At 44.3% G+C, this 14,327-nt stretch overlaps 1 protein-coding gene across 4 annotated transcripts in view; it reads left to right on the plus strand.

Moving 5' to 3' along the window:
* pax3a (paired box 3a) overlaps positions 1-12,015 on the plus strand; it is a 37,113-nt gene extending 25,098 nt beyond the window's left edge. For all 4 annotated transcript variants that reach the window (XM_086128727.1, XM_086128728.1, XM_086128730.1 and 1 more), the window contains 5 exons: positions 2,810-3,009; positions 4,110-4,275; positions 4,745-4,968; positions 8,965-9,228; positions 11,661-12,015. In XM_086128727.1, the coding sequence (XP_085984853.1) occupies positions 2,810-3,009; positions 4,110-4,275; positions 4,745-4,968; positions 8,965-9,228; positions 11,661-11,678 (872 nt within the window). In that variant the 3' untranslated portion in view covers positions 11,679-12,015. The remainder of the gene's footprint in view (positions 1-2,809; positions 3,010-4,109; positions 4,276-4,744; positions 4,969-8,964; positions 9,229-11,660) is intronic.
* The last annotated feature ends 2,312 nt before the right edge of the window (positions 12,016-14,327 follow it).

A 14,327-nucleotide genomic window follows, 5' to 3' on the forward strand; every position in this document is an offset into this window, starting at 1 on the left:
TGTTTAGTATCCTCTTCTCCTGCTTGTAATGGGGAATGTGTGGGAACAAATTTGCGACTGCATGCGATGGAAAGTGGCCTCATCGGGAAGGTGGCGACACAGCGGGGATGATCTTGGCGCCCTTGCACCCATTTGCCGGCATCTTCAGGTGCCACCAGCCTCCTCTCCAAGTCGACCCCCACCCTTGGCTTCACCACCCTTCCTACCCCGAAAAAAAAAAAAAAGCCGATGCCCCTCAGGCAGTCGAGGGAGGGGATGAAGGGGTTGCTCTCCTGCTGTGCCCCTCTGCATCCCCCAGTGGCACTTCTTGGACCCCTTTGTGGCCCAGCCCTCCCTTCCACCCTTCATTCCCCCACTGCAACCCCCCCCCCCCCCCTCCCACTCACTCCCCTACTGGGCAGGTGACAGGCCCCTGAATGCGGGCCCGGGCGTCCCTGATGGCTCCTACAGATGGAGCGTGGTAATCGGTCCAATAGAGGCCTGCCACAGGCTTTTCCCTGCGAAAATACAAAGGCTTGGCCACATCACTTCCACCAAAAAGCAAGGAAAAAAAAACACAAGACAGAGGAAGATTGCAAAAGAGAGTGCAAAGCAGAGGATGACAAAAGCAACACTGTCATCCGCCATTAGGATCGCGTCTGTGACGGAGTGTTTTCTCTAGTTTCTAATAATCAAAACAAGGAACAAGGGGGGGGGGGGGGAGAAATAAAAGGCAGCAAAAGGAGGCAAGAGCCAACCCCCGCTCTGCAGTTAACATGACTTACTGTGCCAATGGGGAACTTTATGAGCTCCCTTTCCATCCTCCAGGAACCCATTCTGCAGCATCTTTAATTCTCTGACTTTTTTTTTGTTTGGTGCAAATTAAGGAATGTTGCAAATCCATGACGAAGCAATGCTTATGTTTGAAGAGTATCAAGTGATGTTTCCCTGTAGGCCTCATCAACAAACCACAACCTCATAGTCCAGGAGTATTTGAGCGTTCGGCCTCAATCGCCCTGTGCTAGCCTGCATGCCAGCGTGGCATAATAAACAAGATTAGTTTTGTGAATGGAAACTAAGAAAATAACTAAAACGGAAATTGGAAAAAAAAGTAACAAAATAGCGATGATCATCGCTAAAATGTCCTTCATGTTCGTCCTTGTCAATTCATTTCAATACATGAGCCCTTGGGGTTGTTTAAAAATATAGTTTTGGCAGTACGACAGCACAGCCATTAGCCGCTAGAAGGACGGTCGAACAGTCGTCTGGGAGAGGTGGTCATTTTATTTTTTTTTCACCGAGAAGCGATGTCATCTGGCGGCAGCACATGCAAAAGCGCCACCAGATGACCTCTCTGAGGCAATAAACGTGTTTTTATAGCTCAGATGTCTTTTTTCGGATTTTGTGACATTTAACTCAGTCCAAAATGTGATGCGATGGAACAAGTGCTCTTTTTTTTTTTGTTTGTGTATGAATTAAAAAAATAAATAAATATATATATATATACACACACACATAAAAAATATTGTCCAAAATACTTGATGTTTTTTTTCTTTTTTTTTATCTTGCAGACAAGTAACAAACATTTTTGGGGAAACTAGAACAAATACTAAAATGAATGAAACCTGAAATAAAAATTTGTATAATAATTTGTAGAGTGTATTTATTATATACACTCTGAGAACTAATTAAAATTAACAATATTAAAAAATAAAAAAAAAAGAACCATAATGAAAATTCCAAAACGATTATAACCCGGGTAGCAAAGACCTCTCCTGAGCCTCCGAATCTTCTGCGCCGTTTGCAGTTTGCAGCACCGCAGACTTCCCAGGGCCCAAATCCGTGTGTAATGCCTGGTCAGACGCACACTAGCAACCGGCGCAAACATTTCCTGCTTGGCTCCAGAGGCAAGGGGAGATCCCTGCAAGCCCCCCTCTCCTGCGTCGATGTCTGACTTGGCACTTTTTAATTAAAACTTTAAATCTGGAGGGCAGGAGGAAAGTGGAGGAGTGAGTCTGGGCGGGAAACAGACAAGCCTCTGTGCCGGCGCTTGGGGTAACCTTCTCACTTCTTGTTTGGCAATGTCAAAAAGGTGCAGTGAACCCTCCTCGTGAGCTTGAGAGGGTCCTCTGGAGTGGATTTGGGGGAGTGGATTCTTTCTTTCTGAAGTCCATCTGTGTCGAACACATTGTGCCAGACAGGGTTCTTTGAGCGAAAGCCTGCAAAGGCCGAGACGTAGCAGATGCATGTTTGTGACTGAGAAAGAGAAGTGAGACTGCATATGTGTAATTGGGGACAATAGCGGGCTGTCACGCTAGTTAGCGAAGCCTAATCATTATTTAATAGACGGGGTGACCCCCCCCCGCAGACAATGCTCTAGTCTCCGTCCTCTACTTTAAGGCCTTCATTGATTCAAGTCTTCTGCTGAATTAGAGCCCAAAAGCCGTCCCTCAGTCGCCCGCTCGCTCTCTTCGGCCTTCAACTGAACAAACAGATTAAGAAGCACCTGCAAAGGGCCGAGCACCCTTAACTCTGGGACCCTATCGGCATATAGCGCACAGCATGGCTAAGACCGGGACAGACACAGTGTCCCGGGGAATGGAAACCCCGGTGAGATCTCGTCCTCCTTAATCCGTGTTCAAGCAATCTCCGGCTTTTGATCCCTTCAGGAACCACCGAGGAGTTTAAAAGAAGCGGGAGAAGACAATCTAAAGTGGCTCTGTACCATGTGCTGCATTCACTGAGACCTTTTGTCTCGGATCTGGCTTTTGTATCACGGCTTAGTGCACCTCTGCGGGACTCCTCGAGTGACACTTTATTTGTTTTGCAGCCAGTCATTCGGACGAGGGCTCCGACGTGGACTCCGAGCCGGGGCTGCCCCTCAAGAGGAAGCAGCGGCGCAGTCGGACCACCTTCACGGCGGAGCAGCTGGAGGAACTGGAGAGGGCCTTCGAGCGCACGCACTATCCCGACATCTACACGCGGGAGGAACTGGCACAGAGGGCTAAACTCACCGAGGCTCGTGTTCAGGTTCGTGCTCTCCCATCTCGCCCCCAAAATCCAATCTTGACTGTAAGTTGATGAGTGGCTCTGTTGTGGATCATGCGGGTGTTAAATGGCCTCGGGATGTTGCCACTCATTGCGTACAGCCGTGAGACGTGTGTTAAATCTGCAAGCCCTTGACATGTAGACAGACACACTGCGCCCACTGTATGTGAGGACAACTTCCTATTTTTGTCAGCGGAGATGTGAAGATCCCCGAAATACATCTCAGCTTGTTCAGATGGTGTGCTGATAGAAGTTTTAACAGCTGGAACAGCCCTCTGGCTTTATTTGAACCCGGTGACTCGCCGCCGCACACAAAGATGTCTGTGGTTTCACGACACGCTTCTCATGTTAAGATCTCTATCAGTTCAGCTCCCTGTAATGACACAGAATCGTTTTTTGTTTTTTTTTTCCAAGTGATGAAAAAGCCAACTTTTCTTTAGTGAGGTCATCAGATAAATTTGTGTCTTCCAACCTTTGCCACCCAAGGCTCCCATTTAGAAAACCCTCATGGCCCTCATGGCACGCCACCCCCCCAAAACAAAAATGTCACAAAACGTATGAGTTAAAGTAATGATGATCTCGTCTCAATTTACTCACAAACTGACTTATGTCATGCTTGCAGGAATACGTACTTCCTAACCAAGATGTATGACAGAAGAATAATTTTGTACATTTTCTTCACAAAAATCGACTCCCTCAAAATTGTAACATTATTGAGGCAATATGTTTGTCCTGCCTCTCATTCCTAATCTGCAAAAAAAATATTAGGCCCATTCACATTCTAAAAACCCAGTGTCAGTGCAACTGGGAAATGTCTGCCATCTACTGGTGATTGGAGACATTACAATTTAAAACAACAGTTGCCAGCAGATGGAAACATACTGTAGGTTTATTATTCCTTCTGCCATCAGAACATTGTAATTGTTGTGCCTGTCACATGTCACTCGGAAACATAGATAAACAAAGATTTCGGAAATAATTGAGACAAATAACTTCAAATAGTTGATCTCTCATGACACGCCACCGTGACACGCCACCCCGGGTGGCAATCACCGCTGAACACTATTTTGTTCTGCTGTCAGGTGTGGTTCAGCAACAGAAGAGCCCGATGGAGGAAGCAAGCGGGAGCCAATCAGCTGATGGCGTTCAATCACCTCATCCCGGGCGGTTTCCCTCCATCAGCTATGTCGGGCCTGCAGCCCTATCAGCTGCCTGAGAGTCCCTATCCCGCAACTTCAATAGCTCAAGGTGAGCCTCCTTAGAGAAGTTCCCTTTATTAGGTACACTTGCGCATCAGATTCATCCATCCATCAATTTTCTCATCCGCTTATCCTCACGAGGCTTGCGGACGTGCTGGAGCCTATCCCGGCTGTCTTCGGGCAGTTGGCAGGGGACACCCTGAACTGGTTGCCAGCCAGTCGCAGGGAACTCATAGACGAACAGTTTGTGCTCGCAGTCACACCTTGGGACAATTTAGGGTGTTCCGTTAGCCTGCCATGCATGCTTTTGGAATGTGGGAGGAAACCGGAGTACCCGGAGAAAAGCCACGCAGGCACAGGGAGAACATGCAAATTCCACACAGGAACCCTACGCCTCTGTACTGTGAGCTGGACGTGCTGACCACTCGTCCACCCTCAATGGCATACTTTTCATCATCTGCTCTCCTTAAGCTTCATTCCAATATGACTCTTAGTGGGGTTTCTTTATTTGCGAACAGCAACCGAACAGCCCAGCACGGTCCATCGACCGCAGCCTCTGCCGCCGACATCTGTGCACCAGAGCGGGCTCGGCTCGTCGTCCAGCGCTCAGGACGGAGGTTCGGCGTACTGCCTTTCCTCCGGACGTCACGGCTTCTCAGGCTACTCGGACAGCTTCGTGGCACCGACCGGACACGGCAACACCGTCAACCCCGCTGCCATCGGCAACAGTCTCTCACCTCAGGTTGGTCCATGCAGTTTGTCCATGTCATTGCCTTGGCATTGACGAGATCCTTGTTGGTATTTGGAAAAAAAGGGAGCATTTCATTTGTGTTCACACGGATGGGTTGATGAATTTCCAATGCGGTAAATGTCAGTCTTTAGAGGAAGTCGGCAGATACGAGCGTGTGCGTGTGTGGCTGTGGCGCGATGACGCAAATCAAAACTGAAAAGACAATTATGACCGATTACACAGTCATCAGGCTCCATCAGTGGCTCCCTACCGGGCCAGAAGATGGTCTAACAGGCGGAAAACGAGCTTTTAGCCTCCACAAAGGGTGGTCGGGCTCAGATGCAATGCATGCTGGGTACTAATTCCCACGAGAGAGAATCTTTGCATCCTGTCAGGCGCAGATAAAAAAACAAGTGCCTCAAGGCATGTTTGTTACGAGTTTGCATTCCCTACATCAAGGGTTATCTATCATATGGCCTGCGCTGGGAGGAAGTGATAGGTGGCTCACAGTCGAATGGACGGCTTTGAAATGAAAAAGCAGGTGTTGCCGCCAAATGAGGTTTTTGCCTAACACGTGTGTGGAAGCATACATTGACAAAATAGTCGGTGTGATGAACCGTCATGCCGCACATTATCGGTTTGCAAGGGATTATTATTATTATTATTATTTTTTTTTAGCGGATTAAACTTTAGAACTTGTCGACGCTCCTGTCCTGTGAATTCATACACTCGCAGGGTCACAAAGTGCGCGGCGTGCCAATAAAGAAGGCCAAAGGTTGAGTGTCCTACTGGCTGGTTTCAACATTAACCTTTGGCGGGCAGTTTCGCACACAAGGTCTTACATGGATACGGCGTGCCAGGAATGTCAGTCTGGAATTGCAATCAGACGATTGCCCGAGTGTCTTAATTGAAGGGAACGAAGTAATCTATCCTCTTGTAACGCGGTGTGTAATTTATGCAAATGATTCACTTTGTTGGCTAATTTCTTTTAATTTGTGTATTCATTGCAGCTGTTGGAATGCATCTCGCAACGTAGCTCTTTCCATTTCAGATTAGGAAATAATTCATTTCCTGATTTGGGCTAAATTAGAGAGCAGGAGTGATTACGTTCAATGACATTGAGAGATAATGAAGACTTGAAGAACTTCACAGTCACGAGTTAGCATTTTTTAAAAAGCACTCTCTTTTGTTTCGTGTTTTTAAAACAGTCATGACCTGACTGCAGTATGTGACAAATATATGTGGAAAAAAATCCATCCATCTCTGATACAAGAAACCACCGCACCCTTGGAAGAACAACCAATCCGAGACAGATGGTGTGAATGAGGAGGTAACAATAAAAAAAAATGAAATTTCAAACCGATTTTAATATTATTATCACACAACATTATGAAAAAGATATTTTTGTAGGGTAACAAGGTGACAGCAAATTTGTCCACAGATGATATTGATCACATACTACTGTCAAGTCAAAATTATGACGAAGCTAACAAAATGCGGTTTATTTATTTTTTGTCCTTAATTTGTAAACCCACCATTTAATTCTCCCTTATTTGCTTATCTGAACTGCAACTTGAGTGAGTGAGCCGGACTTGTTGCTCCTCTACACCCGTCAGGAGATTCAGATGTTCAGTTAACTCCAGATATGGTCATATCAGGACCTAGAGGCTGATATGGATAAGGTTGTCTTTAGATGAGTGAGATAGTCGTCGGAGATATTCGGGGAGCTGTGATCGGAGCGCTCGCGGCCTCCTCTTTCGGCGCAAGGTCTCTGGCATCCTTCTGCTGATCTGGTGCATACCGAAGCAATCCGTTCTCACCAAGGAAGCGAGCGGCTGGGATTTGCACCCCCACTGAGACCTAATCCCCGGAACAACCTTAAAACAGACACGGCACCACCAACGGCTGCCGTAGAAATGTCGGCTCATGGACGCGTATTATTTCGTAAGCCTACACGACTACTTGAGAATAAAAATTCTGCATTCTAGCAATGCATGTTACGGCTTCATAATTTTTTTTCCATATCCTATATAATTACGTGAAAGTACCATTGTTAGAATAATTCATTTTTATGCGGTGCAATATATATTTTTTAATTTCTAATCACACACATTTAATCAGTCTCACTCTACCCTACGCTACAGTTATATACTTTTTAATTGGCAAGAATGTATTAGCATGAACTTGATTCGATGAATTTAAAAAAAATAGCATCCACTTTGATTATTTTTAAATTGTTTCAATCTTCTTTTTGGTCATTGTTCATTATTGAGTCTGCATATCCCTTGTGTGTGTGCTGTGAGTGGTTGACCCAGTGAATTTATCTCGCCGGCTCATGAGCTAGTTAGCTAGCAATTTATGCTAGTTTGTTATCGATCTAGCTACCTATCGATCTAGGAAAGCTCATTTTACCACATGCACTGTGCAGTGATCCCGGCAAAAAATATTACAGGTTAAAAAAAATAAACTGCTCTGATTACAGGGAGACATTTGAACTTCAAATCGGAGAAAAAAAAGCAGTTTTGTTTGATTGATGTGCCTGATGACTGCGTATCTTCTGTTCCCGTCGTTAAAATATTGCGATTTTTTTTTCTGTCACAGATCTTTATTGGTTGAATCGGGGTTAACATAAGTTGACAATATGTGAGGTCTGATCACTGACAGCCTACATCACATCCATCAGTCATCAATCATGATCAGAGCACACATGCCAGATGGCCCCCAAGTTTGGGAAGCCTCATTTTCTGCCTCAATCTGCTTTACGTCTTAGTCATTCATTATTTCTGCTGTCTTTCCATCCCAGGCCCCTCACCTCTTCTTCTCATTACACAGACTGTAACTCTTTCTGTCCAAGTCCCCTTCAATGTCCTGCCGCCCCCTTTTTACTTTTAAAAGACAATTTCATGACTTTGTTTCTCACGCAAACCTGTGCGCAGCTGTTCGTGATGTATCACCACCGGGCGCTGCGCCCCTGACATCAGAGCAAAAACTGCAAAGAAATTATGCACACGAGTAGCGGTTCGGGTTCGACACATTGGCGACGTCTCACACACACACACACACACACACACACACCCCAACCCCTTGTTCCCACGTACCCTTTTGGCCTCTCGGCCTCACAAGGACACGGTGATTTTAGGGCATCAAGGGATTTTGAAAGAGGGCGTGTTTTAGAACAGACACACCAGTCTGAGCGCAGACATAAACATAAATTTGGGACACTTCAAAGTTGCAGAAAGTGCATATTTTCCAATTGTTTGATGCAAATATTTGACTAGATTAAGCCAGAACTGCTTCATGACTCCTGCAAAAAAGCGGGTTTTAGAGTTAGCGTAGTGCTTTGTCTTTGGCGACTTTGTTTTTTAATTTAGCAGCCGTAAATTACACACAAAGAAAATTGTGGATGAGCTTCCACTCTCTCTGTTATGTATGTATGAATAAATAAATAAATGGCGACGATGTTGGAGAGATGCTGGTCTGCTTGCTGGCCACTTTTTGAATTGCCCTTGAGCAAGGTGTCACACCCACTACACAAGTTGCCTTCTAGTTTTATTATGGTGAATGAAATAGACATACACATATTTTCATATACCATCTCATGCTGACGCTTCTGAAATAGTGCTTCCGCACCTCTGTTTCGAAGGAAACCACATCTCATGGCCTCGTACATTGCGAAACGTGTTTTGACCGTAAAGCTGAATGCAAATCTTCTATAGCTGTGACCAGCAATGAAAAAAATAGGATTGCTCTGTCCACAAGTCTGACAGTGAAGATCTAATGAAAGCTTCCCTATAGTAACCAAGAGCCATCAACACCCTTGTTCCCTTGTCAGTTCAAGCAGAATAAAAAGAAACCACATGTATGAGGTTTCGCCAGTGTGGTCTGACAATGAACAATGACTGCGCCTCCACTCCTCTGAGCCCACCTGAGTCGAGTTGATTGAATGTCTTTTAGTCTGTCTTCTAATCCCCCAAGCTTCCTTCTTTCTCTTTCTCTCTCTCCCCACAGGTGATGGGCCTTTTGAACCCGAGCGGAGTGCCTCATCAGCCCCAGAGTGACTTTGCTATTTCCCCCCTGACCGGAGGCTTGGAGCCTAACGCCGGCATGGCTGCCAGCTGTCACGGCTCCCAACGGCTGGAGGCTTTACCGGGTCTGACCGGCATGCCCACCCTGCCGAGCACTCAGTCTTACTGCCCGTCTTCCTACACCTCGCCAGCCTACGCCGTCGACCACCACCCATCGTACCAGTATGGACAATACAGTCAGAGCAAGGTAGGCCTGAAATCCATACATTTTCTCCGCAGTGAAATTTCAGGTTTTATGATGAATCTTTTCCCAAAACTATCCTGAAACAAATTAGTATCAAAACCAAAACAATATTTCCCATAGGAAATCATTTAAATCCACCAAATTTGTTTCAGAAATCCGTTTTATGGAGAGTAACATTACTTTCAGAAAACGATACAATTACGAAGTGGATAAATGTAACAGCACTTTTACCTTTACTGAAGACTCATGATGGCGTACGGAAGACATACTGTGATACGTATTCTTCATGAGCAATGCAGAACTGCTTTATGCAAATTTAGCATCCACATTTTCCTGAATATTTTTGTATAAAATGCATTCTCTTGGCGGGACCAGGTGTGGTGTTGATGTGGGTGCCTGGGTGTGAGCTGTGGCCAACAGCAGGTCTTCTTTGAGTGTTCTTGTTGTGTTCATGTATTTTATTGTGGCCACCACAGCTCTTTTCCCCCCCACATGCAAGTACATTTTATGAAACAATAATAATAATTCTGCAGTTTTGTCACACTTTTTCCTTGGAATCTGGTGTGTGCGCCTTGGCCACTTGAGGGCAGTATAAGACAAATATATAGATGTACTGTACTGGATGCTCAGGTCCTCACTCGTCTTCTCCATATGGCATTTAAAGAAATATTAGTCCCCTCTTCGCAGAGGAGAAAGCATATATGCCTGTGAGTGTTGGTATATGGTCTGTCTACAGTTGTTGCAGCACAGATTGAGTTCAGCTAAAGGGCAACAACACAGTATAGATGCTAATTGTTAGCCTGTGTGCCGATGGCAGCATTGTGGAAATAAAAACTAAGTGGCTGTATTAAATATACAATGTGTAAATCTCTTTGTTTTATGTTTAACTTCAGCTGAGCAGGGCAATGCATAATTTTGACTAATTATATCTGCCCAATTGCTGTTTGTGGTCAACCGTATGTCAAGGCACAGCTGTATTTCATCAACACTAAGTCAACGGTTTATTTTTTTTTCCATGTAATGCCAACACCCCGAGAAAGTGAATATGTTCTTGCACCCACTAGAAAAGTATCACATTTATAGATTCATACAAATTTTAGACTTCAGTGAATGAGCTGCTGTTAAAGCGAACTGTATTCTCTTTCTACAAGTAGTATGTATTCTCTTTTTATGTAAGCTCGTCATTTATCTCCGGCTCGATTGGGCAATTCGGTTTAGGATTTCTGACTAACATAAACCACACTAATTACACCGGCCCTTCTGATGAGTGAGCGGCTCAAATGGGCTGGCCCTGCGCTGAGATTACATGTACATCCATTGTTGGCCAGGTTACCTCCGTTTACATTACGCTCATCAAACGAGCCATGTAGCTTGACGCTGAGGCAATCCGGGGGTGGGGCTCCCTTCTCTGTCCTTTCATGACCCTCGCGATGATGAGCTAGCCCATCGGACTTGAGTACGGCTCACCTATCCATGTAATGACCCCCGTGTTGGCCCAACTCAAAGAAAGGAGCCACTTACCAAAAAGTGTGTTTGACAGGAGAGAGGGGAGCATGTAGCTCCTCGTGGGGTACACTAGCACATGTTGACTGGCCCATCAGTGGCTACATCTTGATCTCGTTAATTTAGCCCGTCCTGGGAGAGAACCGCATGTAGCTTTTGGGGCAGGAGAGGCATGTACGTGTGTGTGTGTGTGTGTGTGTGTGTGTGTGTGTGTGTGTGTGTGTATACATGTGTTAAGGAAGGGGCTCTTTAACAGGGGGCGATTATGACCCTTGGCAGTCCTGTATTGAAACCATGTGTCCAACAGGAGGTCAGATTTAGTTATTGATCAACGGAGCAGAACTAGAGCGATCCAGGCGGAGGCTTCGCTCTACCAACCACGTTGGGTTGAAAAAGGGGTCTCAAGAGATCCCCAAAAGCTCTTCACCTGTTTTTGTAGGAGGTTTATTGTTCAACCCAGGACCCCGCTTTCCATTCTCACCTGCTCTGAAATGTTGTGCTATGCTCAGGCTCACACCTCTAAAAACAGAGGTGGCAGAAGTACTCTCTATACTTAAGAACAAGTTCATGTGTAAATTTAAAAAAAAAAAAGCTTTGTCATAGTTTTAGAAGTGCCTCATCCACTATCTATCTATCTATCTATCTATCTATCTATCTATCTATCTATCTATCTACAAACAATGATGCAACACATGTAGACAGACAATACTCACATATTTTTATTGTGCTAGTTAGCTGAGTATAAAACTCTTCTTCATTTGCCTGCATGACGGTAAAAAAATGCCACTCGAGAGTCAAGTGGCAAACCCCAAGGAGCTGCATTGAATTCATCATACTGCACAAATGTTTGCTCTTTGTTAATTCCCATCCCAAAATTCGTCCAACCGGCCATACTTTTTAACCAACCCTTTGTCTGCCCTTCTCACCTTCAGGTGCCTTTTATTATTTAAAGCGAGACGGGGGTCTCATCGACATTGAGGCTTTCCTGCACCGCCAGTCTGACCTCCCCCCAATGCCCCTCCCAACGCCCCACCACTCCCTACCCCAACCGCTGCTTTTGCCAACCACCCCAAGGCTGACCACGAGGACTGCCACATTGAGAAAGAGATGCCAGTGGCGCTGGTGGAGGGGTTTCATTACTGCAATGCAGGGCGTACTAATGGCGGGCTGGGACGGGAATAATTAGGACTAAAGGTGCAGCCTCTCCAGTTACCTCATGCGTCTCGTCGTGCGCCAAGGGCCGAGCCTGCGTGTTCATGCTTGGAGAGGAGAAGGAAAAGCAGGATTGAGAAGGGGTTGGGTTGGCGGGGGGGGGGGGGGGGGGGGGGGATTTGTGGATTCTTAATACTTTCAAGATTCTGAACTTGATTTTTGCAAGGCTGACTTTAGACCCATTTCCACTATGCAGTGCGTTGTCAAAACTTTGTAAGAGATACTCAAATAATACTTGGGGTCCCAAAACAAATGGTGGAGCCTGACAAGTTGATTGGTCAACAGAATCACCATCTCATCTAAACACCTTATTGGATTTTTTTTTTTTTTAAACCAAGCATTTTATTTTTGCTTCCTGGGACCAAGTTGACCGAGGATGAATGGATTTTCTTTTTCCTCATCAAAAAAAAAAAAAAAAAGGCCAGATGTTCATCCTTAGCCTGAACATGATGGAAAAGATATAAATCTACCCTGATGTGGTTTCTTGTTGAAGATGATTTAAACACGTCCGTGGAGGGGAAGAACCACAGATGTGTGTGAAACGAGACAAGTAGACAACCCAAAGAAAGTGCAATACCTTCATACCTCATAAACGAGCGCAGACCACTCCATAGTGTTCTCCAAGATATGCTCCTGCTATATATTTTTTTTGTTTGTTTTGTTGTTAACCGTTATTCATTTCGGGTTGTGCGCATGACCAATCAGGGCAACTTGTTCAGACTGATGAAAATTTAAGCCAAAAAAAATGGAAGAAAACATTCGCAACAGGTGAACACACTTGACGGTTCCTTTCTTTTGCGTGTATTGAATGAATTTCCGTCAAAATTTTTGATCCGTTCCTTATTTATTTAGTTTTTCTTAATTGCTCTGTGTCTTCTGTAATTACATCCTCGCAAGTGCTTATGTAAGTCTTAAAAACAATGTTTATTATTCATGTCATTCCCCCCTCCTCAAATCATTTTGTATCATTCTCGTTTGGCTTAAAAAACGATTTTGTTTGAAGACATTTTTTTGTGTACAATACAGCACTATTTACTATTTATAATAAACAATGTAAAAAAAAAACTTAAGCAGTGGATATTTTATATGTACATTGTTACCCCTTTATCGCAGGTTTATCATTTGTGCCCCGACCACTATGGTGCTTTGAGATGTGGCTTTAATTGATTTCATTTAAAATCTAGACAATTCAAGTTTTTATAACAAAACATCCGTCATATTTCACAATTGAATTGAAAGGAAATGCTATTAATCAGTTCCAGTGTCCCCCAAAAACCCACCTGAAAATGTTCTCGTGTTTTTTATTAAGGAAAATAGCACTCTGAAATATCATACTTCAGAAAAATAGAGTAAAATTCATTCTTCATTATTTATTGCAGTGTGATACAGCCATATAGACGCAAGGAATTTGAGTCGCCACTACTCTTAGTGACTCAGGGAACTGTAATAATAGTCGTTTTTCACAGAGGATAAAGAAAATATGCCAATGAATGTCAATTTGTCTGTATGCATGTGTTGCTCCACCGTTTGTGTTCAAATATTCCTTCCACAAAGGGTTAAAATGCAACATATCTCCAAACTTGTAATCGGGTCACTCCCATCTCAAGGCACAACTGCACATTGCAATTTTTTTAGCAATAAATGTATGGGTTTTAATGGTGCACTTGGTTTGGTTTGGTTTGTCTATTGAACATAAAACATATACAGTAATAATTTGACAGACAATAAGGTAGATAAAATAGTAAAAAGAAAGAAATCAGTCTTCATTCAACACAGTTATTATGTTCAAGGGAGTAGGAAGTAGGACTTCCTGCAATACCCTTGCATTTGAGAAAGGAGATGCACGCTAATGGCATAAATGCCAAAGTCGTTTTTGGAGTACAAGAACAAAAAAATCAAACCAGGATAATCCAGTTGCTTTGATTCATCGTTTAAGATTCACTATGACCTGGGTGACTACCTCAAAAGACTTAAAGAGATAAAGACCATTTTAAGCAAACAGATGGAGATTAAAAAAAAAAATGACTTAAGGCTAGGGCGGTTAGCACAAGCGCCTCACAGTGCAGAGGTGTAGGGTTCGATTCCGGCTCCGGCCTTCCTGTGTGGGTTTTCTCCGGGTACTCCGGTTTCCTCCCACAATCCAAAAACATGCATGGCAAGTTAATGGACACTCTAAGTTTGAGTGTGAGCGCGAATGGTTGATCGTCTATGTGTTCCCTGCGATTGGCTGGCAACCAGTGAGGATAAAGCAGGTCAGAAAATGGATGGATTAAAGGCTACTATGCTATTAGGCGAACAATTTATCTCCTACAGTATTTTTCCTGACAGCGATCACAATGTGTCCGTGAAGTGCTCAACTGGTGCACCCTCTTGGAGCACTAAATCAT

The sequence above is a fragment of the Hippocampus guttulatus genome, chromosome 14 (genome assembly GCF_054856545.1).
Source record: "Hippocampus guttulatus isolate MCC_2025c chromosome 14, RoL_Hgut_1.0, whole genome shotgun sequence".
Classification (NCBI taxonomy): domain Eukaryota; kingdom Metazoa; phylum Chordata; class Actinopteri; order Syngnathiformes; family Syngnathidae; genus Hippocampus; species Hippocampus guttulatus.